At 50.9% G+C, this 13775-nt stretch overlaps 5 protein-coding genes across 5 annotated transcripts; 3 read left to right on the top strand and 2 right to left on the bottom strand. All coding sequences in view use genetic code 12, as the record gives it.

Annotated features, from left to right (window-relative positions):
- Positions 1-930: 930 nt before the first annotated feature.
- GLN3 (nitrogen-responsive transcriptional regulator) lies at positions 931-2466 on the top strand (the record flags this gene model as incomplete). Its single annotated transcript, XM_034155925.1, has 1 exon — positions 931-2466. The coding sequence occupies one exon, from the start codon at positions 931-933 to the stop codon at positions 2464-2466; it is 1536 nt and encodes a 511-aa protein (XP_034011962.1).
- Positions 2467-3745: 1279 nt separating this feature from the next.
- SAH1 (adenosylhomocysteinase) lies at positions 3746-5089 on the top strand (the record flags this gene model as incomplete). Its single annotated transcript, XM_034155923.1, has 1 exon — positions 3746-5089. The coding sequence occupies one exon, from the start codon at positions 3746-3748 to the stop codon at positions 5087-5089; it is 1344 nt and encodes a 447-aa protein (XP_034011961.1).
- Positions 5090-5475: 386 nt separating this feature from the next.
- Positions 5476-7023, bottom strand: DIURU_003188 (uncharacterized protein; the record flags this gene model as incomplete). Its single annotated transcript, XM_034155922.1, has 1 exon — positions 5476-7023. One exon carries the CDS (start codon positions 7021-7023, stop codon positions 5476-5478), a length of 1548 nt encoding a protein of 515 aa, XP_034011960.1.
- A 1350-nt stretch (positions 7024-8373) lies between these two features.
- Positions 8374-10254, bottom strand: CAT2 (carnitine O-acetyltransferase; the record flags this gene model as incomplete). Its single annotated transcript, XM_034155921.1, has 1 exon — positions 8374-10254. The coding sequence occupies one exon, from the start codon at positions 10252-10254 to the stop codon at positions 8374-8376; it is 1881 nt and encodes a 626-aa protein (XP_034011959.1).
- A 1694-nt stretch (positions 10255-11948) lies between these two features.
- HSX11 (Hsx11p) lies at positions 11949-13382 on the top strand (the record flags this gene model as incomplete). Its single annotated transcript, XM_034155920.1, has 1 exon — positions 11949-13382. One exon carries the CDS (start codon positions 11949-11951, stop codon positions 13380-13382), a length of 1434 nt encoding a protein of 477 aa, XP_034011958.1.
- Between the last annotated feature and the right edge of the window lie 393 nt (positions 13383-13775).

Genomic DNA, 13775 nt, shown 5'->3' with positions numbered 1-13775 from the left:
AATAACTCAAATCACAAATCGGCAACTTGACCGAGTGGTTTTAAGGTGCTTCCCTGCTAAGGAAGTGGGCTCTGCCCGCGTGAGTTCGAATCTCACAGTTGTCGGTTTCTTTTTTTGCGGGTTTCTTCCCCTCATTGCTGCGGCATTAAAGTGACGCTCACCATGCATCCCCGAGTCAAGGCAAGATGATGACAATCCATCACGCCATGCCCCGCCACCCGTCGCTGGCCAAGACCAACTACAAATTCCAATATCGTCCACACAACCAGCGCATCTACAAATCCCTTTAAGTTATTGTCACTTGAGCCTATCGCCGACGCAGCCCACTAAACCTTAATTAAACACCCCCAGCACCTGCGATGTCTGATTTCTGCGACACAAGACCCCCCCCTTTAGCGACAAGTTGTATACATTCCATCACCGTTTATTGTTCCCCCCAGAATGGCAATAGAGATCACCTGAGTGCGGACAAAGAAACAATCAAGAAAGAAAAAATTGCTTAGCTTATTGGTGGTGGCAAGCCACCTTCGTCATCGCGACCGCAAGCGTTGATCGCTGCCCAATGTTTGCTGGGTGGCAGTGTCTGATTAATTGGGCGGGTGTCGGCTTTAAAAGCCCCCACGCCGAGGCTGAAGAGCGTGAGTGGAGGTGATGGAAATCGAAGACGTAGAACAACGGATGAATCGATTAAAATAAAGCAAACAGAGTCTTAAATGAAAAATAGTAGAAAAGTCCTAAAAATTTAATAGTACCAATATAAAAAAACTGACCACTTTACTCTAATTAATTACAAATTACGGTTTTGCTGAAATTCCCGCGGTGGTAGAATCCCGCATAGCGCACTGCTATGACTCTTCCGTGCTCCAGAGGGAGGAGGCGCACTCCCTAACCGAAATTAAGGGAAAAAAAAAAATTCTCATTTTTAAGCGCATGGCCCACCACTTCCACGGAGACCCCTCGATCGACGAGCTCTTCGGTGAGGCCTCCAAGCTCGTCAAGGACGAACCACGGCTACAGAACCACTCGACTCGCCGCGACTCGCGTGACACCCAGGTGTACATGCGCTCGATGGACGTCGCGTCGCAACTGACCGACCGCGACTCGGTGTTGGACCTATTGCTGCCAATGCTGTTGGATACCATCAAAACCGAGCCCCTGGTGTCCCCCGTCGACGCCAGACCGAAGCTGAACTTGACCCTGCTGTTGAAAGAGGCGAAACCAAAGCCCACAGAGTGCCATAACTGCAAAACCCACACCACCCCGCTTTGGCGTAAAGACCCCCAGGGAAACACCTTGTGCAATGCCTGTGGCCTTTTCCTTAAGCTCCACGGCACCACCCGCCCGCTTTCCCTTAAAACCGACGTGATTAAGAAGCGGTCGCTGAGACGGTCGCAAACCCAACCAAAACAGCCGCTGCCGCTGGTGCTGGTGCTGGTTAACCCTCGTGACCGCAAACCCACAATATCGTCCCAGGCACCGATTGCCATTAACCCCCAGTTTCTGTCAGCGCCGCCGATCTCAACCCTGTTGCCGCTGCTGAACTCGAGATACAAAAATGTCCTTATCCTCCCTAAACCTCAGCTGAGGGGTAGCTCGACCAACTTGGCGCAACAGGGCCAGACTCAACTGCAAACACAACAGGCAGCTATCCCTATCCCTCTGCTGTCAGTGCCCCTGCCATACACTCCACAAACTCCCAATAGCTATAACCAGCTGTTCAAACGGAAAAAGCTGGAAGTAAGCATCGCCGGTAACACGTTTAAACCACAACCGCTGCTGCTGTTTAAGCGTAACCTGATCATCCCCACCCGACGGCTGCTGACGAGTCTCGCCCACAAAAACCTGGGCATCGCCATCGCCCTGATGAACATGCCCCACCAAAATATGCTGAGCTCGGCCCACACCACGCCGCTGCTGCTGCTCACGTCGACCAACATGCAAATCCTCAGTCTGCAGAAACTATTCTTCGATGGGGCGTCGTCGTTCCCTAACCGATATAACAACCTGTCGACGACGATCAATCAGCTTGACGGCATGATGAACGATGCTGAAGACACACCAGGCCTGGTGACGCTGGCCCTGCTGCTTGGCCGCCACCCGTCATTCACCACCATCCCCACCGAGTACAAGGGCCGGTCCCCGCGGTACGAAAACCTGACCCCCAACACGCCGTTGAACGACATGATGCTGTCGTCGCTCAAACGGCCGCCACAACAGACGGAAGCCTTCCTGCAAAACCCCAACCTGCTGTTCATGCGCGGCATCGACGACGAGATGTTGATCGACACCAACGAGTTTTTCCCAAACTTCCCCATTGGCGCCGACTTTATCGACTCGTTTGCCCAAATGCTGTCTCCCCCGGTGCTGGAACTGGTGGTGGATGAGCTGGAAATTCAGCGCGGGTTCGGTTTGCCTGGGAACCCCGAGCCGGCTAAGGACTTGGACTGGCTCCGCTTCGAGTTGTGAGTCCGCTGGTTCGGACTACTGACATACATATATGATGTTGTTGGTTTTTTTTATTTCGGGATTTCATGGTGGTTATCTAGCAATGACATACACCCGTCCCGATGCTATTGTTTCTCGTGATTAGATAGGTGACATGCAGGTTTGACACCACAGTTTTTGTGGGGCACCCCGATAACAAAAATATTTTGCCGATAAGTCACCCTCGTGCTACAAGATAACGAAACCGATCGGGCGTTAACTATGTAAATTTACTATCGTCGCCATATAAGTAACAATAAACCCAAAAGTTTGATCAGCACGAATTATAGAGCGAGGTTGGGGGATGAAATTTTCAGTTCTACCAGGTCAAAGCAAATAGATTGCCTATTCTAGACGTTTCCGAAATGTTTATTTGCCACTTCAAATTCGAAGTTCCGCTTCTCAAACTCCTTTTATGTGATTAAATGATAATTACGGGAACTAATTTGCAAGAAGTACGAAAGTTAAACCACACTGAGTTATCAGTCACGTCACTCGATCGATCGTGCTAGATACTCATGTTTGCGCGTACGGATATCTTCATGCTGTTCTTCAAAATATAATGTAGGGTGACGTTGAAGTGGTTTTTGTGATTACATCGTTGAAAAAGTTGAAATTTCTCTTGGTCCCATGGGTTGTTTTCGCCAAGCGATGGAAGATTCGATATGCCAAAGAAGTATTTGCTTTCCACGTGTCCAACTTTATGATAACTTTCACAATGGGCTACAGACGCTTCGTGGGGTAGAATATGACACGTGGCATTAATGTCTTTCACAATGCTCACGACGATTTGAGTAAATTACCGGTGTCAATTCGATCTCCACCAAATCCATAATCCAATCGACACGTCTATATTTTTAACTCAGATTTAGTTTGGCGACCGATTCTCGTTGCGAGCGTTTGTCCTTAACCACTTGTGGAATTTGATGCACGTCGTTTACCGATGCGACGAGAACTCAACGCGCTTATGTTATAAGGATCAAAGAGAGAACTAATGAGGAGGCAGATAACGCTGTTCGTAGCTAGGATGTAGCACACCAATTAAGATTCAATCACTGCCATATTTCATGCCCTTATTTATCCGGCCCAATTTATACTATATATTTCTGCCAACCGTTGAAGTTACTGATGCGTGGTGAGACAAGTCTTTTTTTCATTAAACGTGGCGGTAGTGGCACGACCCCCCGCGTGAGAATTTTTCAGTATATATAAACCCAACCACTGCGCGTGGCCAAACCCCCTTTCATCCACTTCCATCAACATGGCTGCTGAAAACTACAAGGTCGCTGACATCTCGCTTGCCGCTTTCGGTAAGAAGGACATCGAATTGTCCGAAAACGAAATGCCTGGTCTCATGTACATCCAAAAGAAGTACGGTCCCTCGCAACCGTTGAAGGGCGCCAGAATCGCCGGGTGCTTGCACATGACCATCCAGACCGCCGTTCTCATCAAGACTTTGGTTGCCCTCGGTGCCGAAGTCACCTGGACCTCGTGCAACATCTTCTCGACCCAGGACCACGCCGCCGCCGCCATCGCCGCCATGGGGGTCCCCGTGTTCGCTTGGAAGGGGGAAACCGAAGAGGAATACAACTGGTGTATCGAACAACAATTGCACGCGTTCAAGGACGGCAAGAAGTTGAACTTGATCTTGGACGACGGTGGTGACTTGACCACCATGGTCCACGAAAAGTACCCGGAAATGTTGGAAGACTGCTACGGTCTTTCCGAAGAAACCACCACCGGGGTCCACCACTTGTACAAGATGGTCAAGGAGGGCAAGCTCAAGGTCCCCGCCATCAACGTCAACGACTCCGTCACCAAGTCCAAGTTCGACAACTTGTACGGGTGCAGAGAATCGTTGGTCGACGGGATCAAGAGAGCCACCGACGTCATGATCGCCGGTAAGACCGCCGTCGTCGCCGGGTTCGGTGACGTCGGTAAGGGTTGTGCCGACGCCCTCAGATCGATGGGTGCTCGCGTCATCGTCACCGAAATCGACCCCATCAACGCTTTGCAAGCCGCCGTGTCGGGTTACCAAGTCGACACCATGGACAACGTCGCCAAGATCGGTCAAATCTTCGTCACCACCACCGGGTGCAGAGACATCATCGTCGGCAAGCACTTTGAACAAATGCCCGAAGACGCCGTCGTGTGCAACATCGGTCACTTTGACATTGAAATCGACGTCGCCTGGTTGAAGGACAACGCCGAATCGGTGGTCAACATCAAGCCTCAAGTCGACAGATACTTGATGAAGAACGGCCGCCACATCATCCTTTTGGCCGACGGGAGATTGGTCAACTTGGGTTGCGCCACCGGCCACTCGTCGTTCGTGATGTCGTGCTCGTTCTCGAACCAAGTCTTGGCCCAAATCGCTTTGTTCAACGCCAAGAACGACGAATTCAGAAAGCAATTCCCCGAATTCGCCAACTTGAAGGACTTCACCGTCGACGTCCACACCTTGCCCAAGATCTTGGACGAAACCGTCGCCAGATGCCACTTGGACCACTTGAACGTCAAGTTGACCGAAATGACTGACGCTCAATCGGACTACTTGGGCATCTCCAAGGTGGGTCCTTACAAGGCTGACCACTACAGATACTAAGCGTGCTGGCCCAAGGTAATCTGCCTTGGTACGAGTTTATTTTTTGCATCAACTGCATTTAATGATTTATGATGGTTACTGGGTTTTTATGGGGACCTTAAGGTAGATTATATACACTAATAAATCCTCAACGGATCGAATAGATCGCAATTGTAGATGATTGTCTGGCAATTAATATATCAACGGCTTGTGAAGCTGCTAGCGTAGCATCAATGGTCTTTGAATTGTAGTTTTCGTTTTAAGATCATCTTGTTTTGCTCTAGGATTTGCTAATGTATTCAAGCCTGAGTATTCAGATATAGCAGTTAAAAGATCTAAGAAACAATCGAAAAACCTCAATGTAAAAGATATTTAATAGTAAATTAAACTTATATAACAATGTTTACCTATTTGTACATTTGGTCAACTGTGATGACACTTCTCTCCTTGATCGTTGCTTCTTTGACTTTGTCGTCAAAACTGTCAGTCTTCACATCGACGCTATCACTTTTTACATCGACGCTTTCGATCTTGGATTCGACGTTAGCCTTAGTATCAACCTGTCTCATAGCGTCCACTTCAGTCTCCATTTCAGCCACCCCCGCACTCTCCGACTGTCTTTTTCTTTTGAATAGAACGTTGAACAAACCTTTGTACCTGTCTTTTGCTTCCTTTTCTTCAATATCCTTCAATTCTTGAGTCAGAGCAAGCTGGTGGTCTCTGAGGAAGAACAGCAAAAGTAACATGGGGGCGACAAGACATATACCAATGACACAAAGAGCCTTTTGCACTTCACGATACGCCTGCACCATTTCATTTCGAACTGGAGTTCCCCAAGGGTAATCAACAATGAATTCAAAAGGAGACCCATAAGCCCTGGTGGCTAAAGCTTCGTCACCCATGTACTGCAAAAGTCGTTTATAAAGTGTCTGCGTCCAAACCGCCCCTGAAATCGACGCCCCAAGAGCCGAACCAACATTGTACAGTGATAAATAGGCAGCCGTGGCCACTGCCATATGTTTATGACTGGTACACGATTGAATCAGTGCCTGAGTGGCGTAGATGAAGAAACCAGCACCGAAACCAAGGAGCACAAGCCCGGTAATAATTCCCAGACGAGCATCATCGCCGGAACGGAATTTAATAAGTAAGCCGTTAGCGACAAACCACATGCAAATGCCGAAAATAATAAACGGTTTGAGGCGGCGGAATTTGACGACAAAGAGCCCAAGGATGGAACCGGTGATCACCGAGACAAAAGTATAAAGATTGACGATACGAGTTGCCAGCTTCACCAGTTCATTAACTGCTACCACAAGCACAGTGTACATGTAATCGTTAGGCATATACCACACCCAGTTGATGAATACAGCAATGCCAATCGCCAGCCACACCCCACGCTCTCTCAAGAGGTGTCCCGGTAATAAAGGGTTTACGGCAAACTTTGATTCCCACAACACAAATACAGGAATCATGCACACACCAATCACGAGAGGCACAATGATCTTTGCGGTGCCCCATTGAGTTTTGACACCGCCAGCAGTGGTCAAGGGAACAAGGATCAACGCAAGCACTGCTGCCACGAGGAAGAGACCCACCACGTCAAGCTTATGGAACAAATCGACAAAATATTCTTTCCATGACACTTTCTGTTGAGCCAGTTCAGTCTCCTCATCCTCTTGAGTATCTCTCGAACTAATGAGTTGTTTCCACTGGGGAGTACGACGAGCCATCCACTCAATGTGGACCATCATTGCTAGCAAGGGCACACACGCCAACGGCATGATGAATGCCCACATGCCTATCCCCCACAGCCAGCGAGTACCCACTGCCGACGTGATATCACCAGAGACCCAAGTATTGATAATAAAAGGAAGGGCGGGGACATAGGAGCACACTAACCGCCAGTTGAGCACCGAGTTGTCCAACACAAGAATCTGAGTGATGATGTACATCCCCGTGTAGCCGCACTGGTATAATACCGTTCCACCAGCAAACCGTTGGATGTCGTAAGCCTGGGAGATGATCACCCAAAGTCGTCGTCTAGCTAGACGAGCTCCGGCACCGAGCGGCGGGCGGGCTGGGAAACAGCAATTTCGTGGTTTGCCCCCCGAGTCGAGGCTCCCCCCAAGCCGCCGGCTGGTATTCCGTTATTTCAGGGAGGGGTGACCGATTTCGCCAATATTAGGTGCGCACTACGGGGTGGCCACTACCGTCGCCAACACAACTCACCGTTAACTAGGATATTGCCCTGACCCCGTCTCCCTCAGGAATTTTCCGATAAACCCGAGGGCGACGGGTAGCAGAATCGAATACGTATACGGCCTGGGGGAATGTGGGGGTGTGAGACGGTGACGGACGTGGCCGCCCTATGGGGCCTCATTGTGGGAATGAGGGTGTGGACGGACGACGTAGAAAGTCGCGAGAGCGAATCGTCGGTCGCAGGGTGCCGGAGGGGGCTTATCGCAGTTGTCGCTCGCATGACGCCGCACTATGTCCCGCACTAGAGTGGACCCCATTAGCTGTCACTATACCCTCTAAGTATGACCAGTTGCTTAAAGTATATTGGTGAATGTCGAGGGTGGGTGTGGTTAGGGTGGCTGTCACCGGAATGGTAGGCGTTTTTGTGGGGCCACGTCATTCATCATGCTTTAATTACCCACAGTATATATGGTTATTGGGTGCATGGACACGATCGTCGACGTAGGCCTAGAAAAGTGCTAAGCTCGTTTCAACCTAGATTGCTCTCCGGTAATTTTTCGCACACGCACTCGCCTGCCAACTGAAATCAGGGTGAGGGTGGAGGTTGCCAACCGTTAATCCGTTGGCTGAAAAGTAAGAAGCTTATGCAGAGAAAGCATAGTCAGAAAGGGCTGAGGATAAGGGGAAACGATAAGGTCTAGCACTCTGTTGATATAGAGTTTCATGACGTGGTATATCGCCTCCACTGAATATCCCGAAGGCAGCAACCTTCAAAATAGTCGTTTCTAGAACCTCTAGTGCCGTCTCGGTTTTGCAAGATATTTATAGCAGCAGCTACTAAGCAGTATTGTGGAGGATAGTGCCTACTTCTTGAATTTTTCGTCAAGTAACTCCGCGATAGGGAGCAAAGTAGGCGTGAGAAAGGGTGAAAAGCTTCCGACGTGATGTCCCGCGGTTAAAAGTAGTATTTATAGCCGAGGCAGTGGTCTTGAGACATTCACTTGCCGGCAGATGGCCGTCGTATGCATACCTGATTTTGTTATTCACATCGAGTTTTCGCAGTTTCTATTACATTGCAACCATACATATATCGATAAAATAATTTAGATCTTGGCCTTAGGAGGTTCAAGCACCGACGACAAGACTTGCTTCATCTCGATGGCCAGCTCGGTCAAGCGAGCCTTCAAGTCCGCCGAGCTCAAGCCGTTGCCGCGGCGGCACGAGATGTGGACGTGCAACCAGTCGGCGTTTACCAAGTAACCCAAACCAAACCCGTCGTCAATAACCTGTTGCCAGCCCCAGGCTTGAAAGTTTTCCGAAGGAATTTGCGACGACGAGATGTACCAAGTTTGCGAGTAGTTGAACACGGGGTCGGTGAAGAATTCAGGAACGGGTTCGCCCGGTTGCAACATGTTCTTAAGACCAAACAAGTGACGGTCAACCCCGTGACCGTCAGCAGCAGCACTCAAGTAGGCAACGTGTTGCTTAGCGGCGGCTTGGAACTTGGCGGTCTTTTCTTCGTTGGTGGCGTTAGGGTCGCACCAAGTTTCGACAAACGCCTTCGATTCGTTCGACACCACTCTACCGGTTTCAGTACGACCATTCAAGTACTTACGGGTAGCAGCCGATTCGTAGGTGGGTCTCACCTTGCCGGTCAACTTGTAGTAAGCCAATTGCATCATCATTTGCACGTAAGCATCGGGCGAGGTCTTGAACTTCTTGATTTGGTTCTTACCGTAGCCGTAGAATTGGAAAGTTTCGTGGTCCAACGACGCCAAAGTGGCGGCGAAGTCAAGTTCAGCCTTAGCAACGGTAGCCCGGGTTTGCAGGTTGATGTCCCATTGCAACTTTTCCACCGATTCGCGGTTGAAGTTACCTTGGATTTCAGCGATCAACTTGGCGGGGTCTTCCTTCTTGATTTGGTCGTAAACGTAGTTGTTCATTTGCACGGTGGGGGTAGCGTCCATCTTCGAGTGTTCACCAAGGAAACCCGAGTTACCGTTGGCAGCGACAAAGTATTCGACGGGCTTGTCGAACCAACGGTTCTTGCCGTCACCGTGCCAGCACATCTTCAGCTTGTCTTCAATGGTAACAGGGTAGGTGTCATCGAGACAGATAATGAACGCCGAGGCGTGGATGGTTTCCAACGAGGCTTCGTTGATCGGCGACACCAACAAGTTTTGGTAAGCGACCCACAATTCGTCACGGTTCATCAGAGTCAACGCACCAATGGCAACTTCAGCCGGTTGCGACGCCGAGTTCTTGATGGCTTGGAAGTGGTTGTAAAGTTGAGCCTTGGTCAAACGCTGGCCGTTGACAGTGTGGGGCACCTTGTAGAAGTTGTTCTTGTAAGCGACAACAAAGTATTGGTGTTGAGCGGGGTCGAACAACTTGGTGACGTCGGCACCTTCAGCAGGGACACGCGAGTTGTTGAACATGTAACGGAACGCGTTCATGCAGAAGGGGTTGCCCTTAATCACTTCGGGTTCCAAGTTTTCTGTGTTGACTTCGTACATGAAGTTGATGGTGTGGTAAGTCAACACGGTGGCCTTAAGCAATTGGTCCTGGCCAATGGCGTTGGTGAGGTCCTTGTGGGAGAAGAAGTACGACACCCCGGGCACCACGGGGTCGCGGTAGGCGAGGTAGGCGTAGTCGTCCCACCATTCGGCCAACCAGTTGTCCTTGTCGGCGGCGAACTTTTGCAATCTCGACTGGAGCTGTTCGCCCTGGCCCTTGACGAAAGCTTGCGCCTTGGCGGTAGTTTCAGCCAATTGCTCGGGGGTCAAGTAGGGTTCGACCAGCTTCAAGTACTTGGTGACGGTGTCGTTCAAAGGGGGCACCGGCAACTTGGGCAAGTCCTTCTGGTACTTGTACAAGTCTCCGCGGGGGCCGGAGGTAGAGAAGTTCTTCTGTCTGATAACGGTGGGCATGAGCTTGGTGGCGGTGGTGGTGTTTCTCAAAAGCTGAGTGCCTCTCGTCAACATTTCCAAACGAAGATTTTGTGGGGAATTGGATGTGGCTTTATAGTGCGCTCAGGCCCCGGTAGCCAATGAATGTGCGCGGGGGAAAATGTGGGGATAACCGAGGAAACACCGGAATTATCGTTGCATTTGCCAACGGGCTCGGACCTTTATAAGTGGTAGCGGGGGTACAATTCCACTTGCAGCGAGTCGAGTTGGCTTCGGAGGTTGCCGAATCGCTCGGAGTAGACCGAAGGGGACGTGTCGTTCAGAGTCACCTGCCGAGTCACTTCTCACCACCCCCCTCTTGATACCACAGTCAAACTACGTCGATACCAACACCAGAACCCCACTCCGTTTGATCATTTACCGTGTGCTAACGGAGGAATCTTCCGAGGGATCATTTCGGCAAGATCTGAGGAGAGTCACAGGCCGACCACATTTGCCGTTCACGTGTACCCTCGGGCTTTCGGCAGCCGCCGCCGCAGGTTAAGGCCGCACGATGTCAACACACAGAGTACAGAAGGCCAAAGCTGAAGTAGACCTTAATGCCTAGACGGTCACGAGTTGGGCGGGGGAGGTAGTTAAAGCAACCATGGAAATTACCGATGGGTTATCGAGTGAGGGTTTCCTCATCACCATTTAGAAGAGTAGTGCGCGTTGAGGGATAATGGGTGTGAGTGCTAAATACCGAGGTTGAATAGAGTGTGGTGGCAGCCCGATGACCTCATGTAGAGCGATGCCTCAGAGTGGAGGCCCTTCCGAACGCGTCTTGTCCCGAGGATTTATCGGAGTAAGCTCAATTATTATCCCTGGAGCATAAAAAATTGGGTAAGTGGAGGCTGGGGTGGTGGGTCGATTCCCGAGGGAAGAGAGATTGTGGGGTACCGGTGAGCGGGGGGCCACTTTCCCAATTTTCTTAGGTCTAAATAAAATTTCTTTCTTGCTTTGCTGACTCGTGTTTAGTATACTAATGAAGCGAGATAACCAGAAGAAATTTTATTAGGGATTGGAGTTTGACTGTTGTGTCGTTGCCAGGCATATACGAAAATTTTCGTTCGACCGCGTGTTGGGTAAATGAGATTTTGACAAAGATAGATTGCGCGTTGTGAATCCTCTAAAGCTTGATAGTAGTGCATATCGAGATTTGTCCCCCACTATTATGATCCCCAATCAACCAACAGACTAAAATGGTTTATCTTTTTGATATTGCCAACATTCGATCCAGCGACATCGATGTCGTCGCCAACCCCCTCACGACACTAAGGGCCTCTATAGCTAATAATTAGGGGAAGGACCTTGAAATAAGTCATAACTATATTAGTTGAAAGCTCACTCGTCTCTTTAACCCCCTTTTTTTATTCATGTTTTTCAAAACATTTTGATGACAAGACTTATCCTGCGTGGTGTCAAATGTCGGGATCGGTGCGACGAACGAGACCCGTGGTCGGTGAGGTATTTTTAGTTAGAAAGCGTTACTTTTTTCGACACGGTATCGGCCAGGGTGGGGCAAGGCTGATGCCACAAACCCCATGCCCTCCGCTTTCCCCAAAACGGCGATTGCTGCCAGAAATCAGCCACTAACCACCACCGCCACGCGATGGCTGCACACAGGGTGAAACGGTCGGCTTCGCGCACCCTGTCAGCGGTACTGCCTGGCCAACCCTTTGCGTCACGGCGAGGTGAAAATTCACGCAACCCCGACAATCCGGTGAGCGATGCTTTCGATCCGACTATCCTTAGCGGTGGTGTTGACGGTGTGGTACGTGGTGATGGTGGCGGCGGCCTGCTACGGCTTTGTCATCATCTTGCGCCGCTTCCGTCAGCCCCAAACCATCGGCGACATGGCGACGGAGTGGGTGCCGGTGACGATCATCCGGCCGATCAAGGGCATCGATCCGGGGCTCCACACGTGTCTCCAGAGCTCGTTTGACCAGGACTACCCTCGTGATAAGCTCCAGATCATCTTCTGCGTCGAAGACGCCAACGACCCGGCGATGGGCACCTTGCGCCGCCTCGTCGCCGACCACCCCGACGTCGACGCCCAGATCCTCGTCAGCTCTAATTATAACGCCGTCAATAACAAGAGTGACGACCACTACGGACCCAACCCTAAGGTGAATAACTTGGCGAAAGGGGTGGTGGCGGCGAAACACGACTTGTTGTGGATCATGGACCTGAACGTGTGGGCGCTGCGGCGGCTCTTGAAAAACGCCGTGTACGGGCTCCAACACAACTTAAACAACGGGGACGTCGTCGGTGGTGCCCGCCGCGTCGGGCTCATCAACCACGTCCCCCTCGCGGTGCTGACGAACCCGCTGGCCACCGACAACGCCGACCTGAGCAAGACCACCAAGTTCTTGGGGGCGCGGCTCGACGAGATGTTCTTGATGACACTGCACTCTAAGTTCTATTGCAGTCTCAACAACTTGAACATTGCTCCCTGTGTCAACGGTAAGCTGAACTTGTACCGGCGCCTGGACCTCGACCACGCCGTGGCGCTGATCGGGCGCTGCCAATCACTGCCATTTTTCAACACTGCCGAAGTCAGACGTGATGCTCGTTATTTCGCTGGCCTTGGTCCCGGCCACGCCATCAAGTTCTTTGCTCGTTATATTGGTGAAGACAACATGATCGCCATCGCGCTTTGGGAGCACGCGATGTTGCGTCCCGCGCATACGGGCGACGTCGTGGTGCAGCCGTTGCTGGGGCTCGACAACACGGTGAGAGACTACACCCATCGCCGAGAAAGATGGCTCCGCGTGCGCAAGTACATGGTGTTGTTGGCGACGATGATTGAGCCCACCACCGAGCTGTTGGTGTGTGGGATGATGGGCAACGTCGGGTTGCTGACGCTCTTGTGGGGGCGGTGGTTTACCCCGTGGCTCTTCTTATTGCACATGACGATTTGGGCCGTCGCCGACTTCTACCAGTATCGCGTGCTTGTGGGCCATATCAAGTGTCCGCCGGTGCCCTACTGGATCAGCGTGCTTCCTGCGGGGGCGCGGCCGGTGCTGGTGTGGCTTTTCACTTGGGCGATGAGGGAATTGTTGGCGCTCCCGATCTGGGTGCTGGCGATGATGGGCCACGAAATCGATTGGCGGGGGAAGCCATTCAAGATCCTTAAGGACTTGACGGCGCGGGAATTATAGAATATTTGATAGATGATTTTTACTCCATCGGATGTAGACATCAATGTAGCTATGATCTTCGCCGGCGGTTTGACAATATTGATTTAGTGGCGTCACCCGCATATGTTGCATGCATTGGTCAGGGGTAAGGTACGTGGCGCTGAAGCATCATCACCCGCGNGGAGCTGGGCGGGGGGGCTCCGCCGGGGCGGGGGAGGTCACTGTTTTTTTTTTTTTTTTTCTCTCTCGAATGTTTGGGTCAACAATGTACCAATGCAATGCGGAATTCAGAATTTAACAGAACTGTAGTTTCAACGGAGAATTTCTCGGCCGCCATCGCATGGTGTTTTCCTTTAAGTGTTTGTGTCGATTTGTAAAAACTGTTGATCTGAGGGTGAGGGAGGGGGTGGGTTA

The sequence above is a fragment of the Diutina rugosa genome (genome assembly GCF_008704595.1).
Source record: "Diutina rugosa strain CBS 613 chromosome Unknown scaffold19_size194765, whole genome shotgun sequence".
NCBI classification, from domain to species: Eukaryota; Fungi; Ascomycota; class Pichiomycetes; order Serinales; family Debaryomycetaceae; genus Diutina; species Diutina rugosa.
The sequence above is the reverse complement of the archived record's forward strand: the minus strand, read 5'-3'. Positions and strand labels throughout refer to the sequence as shown.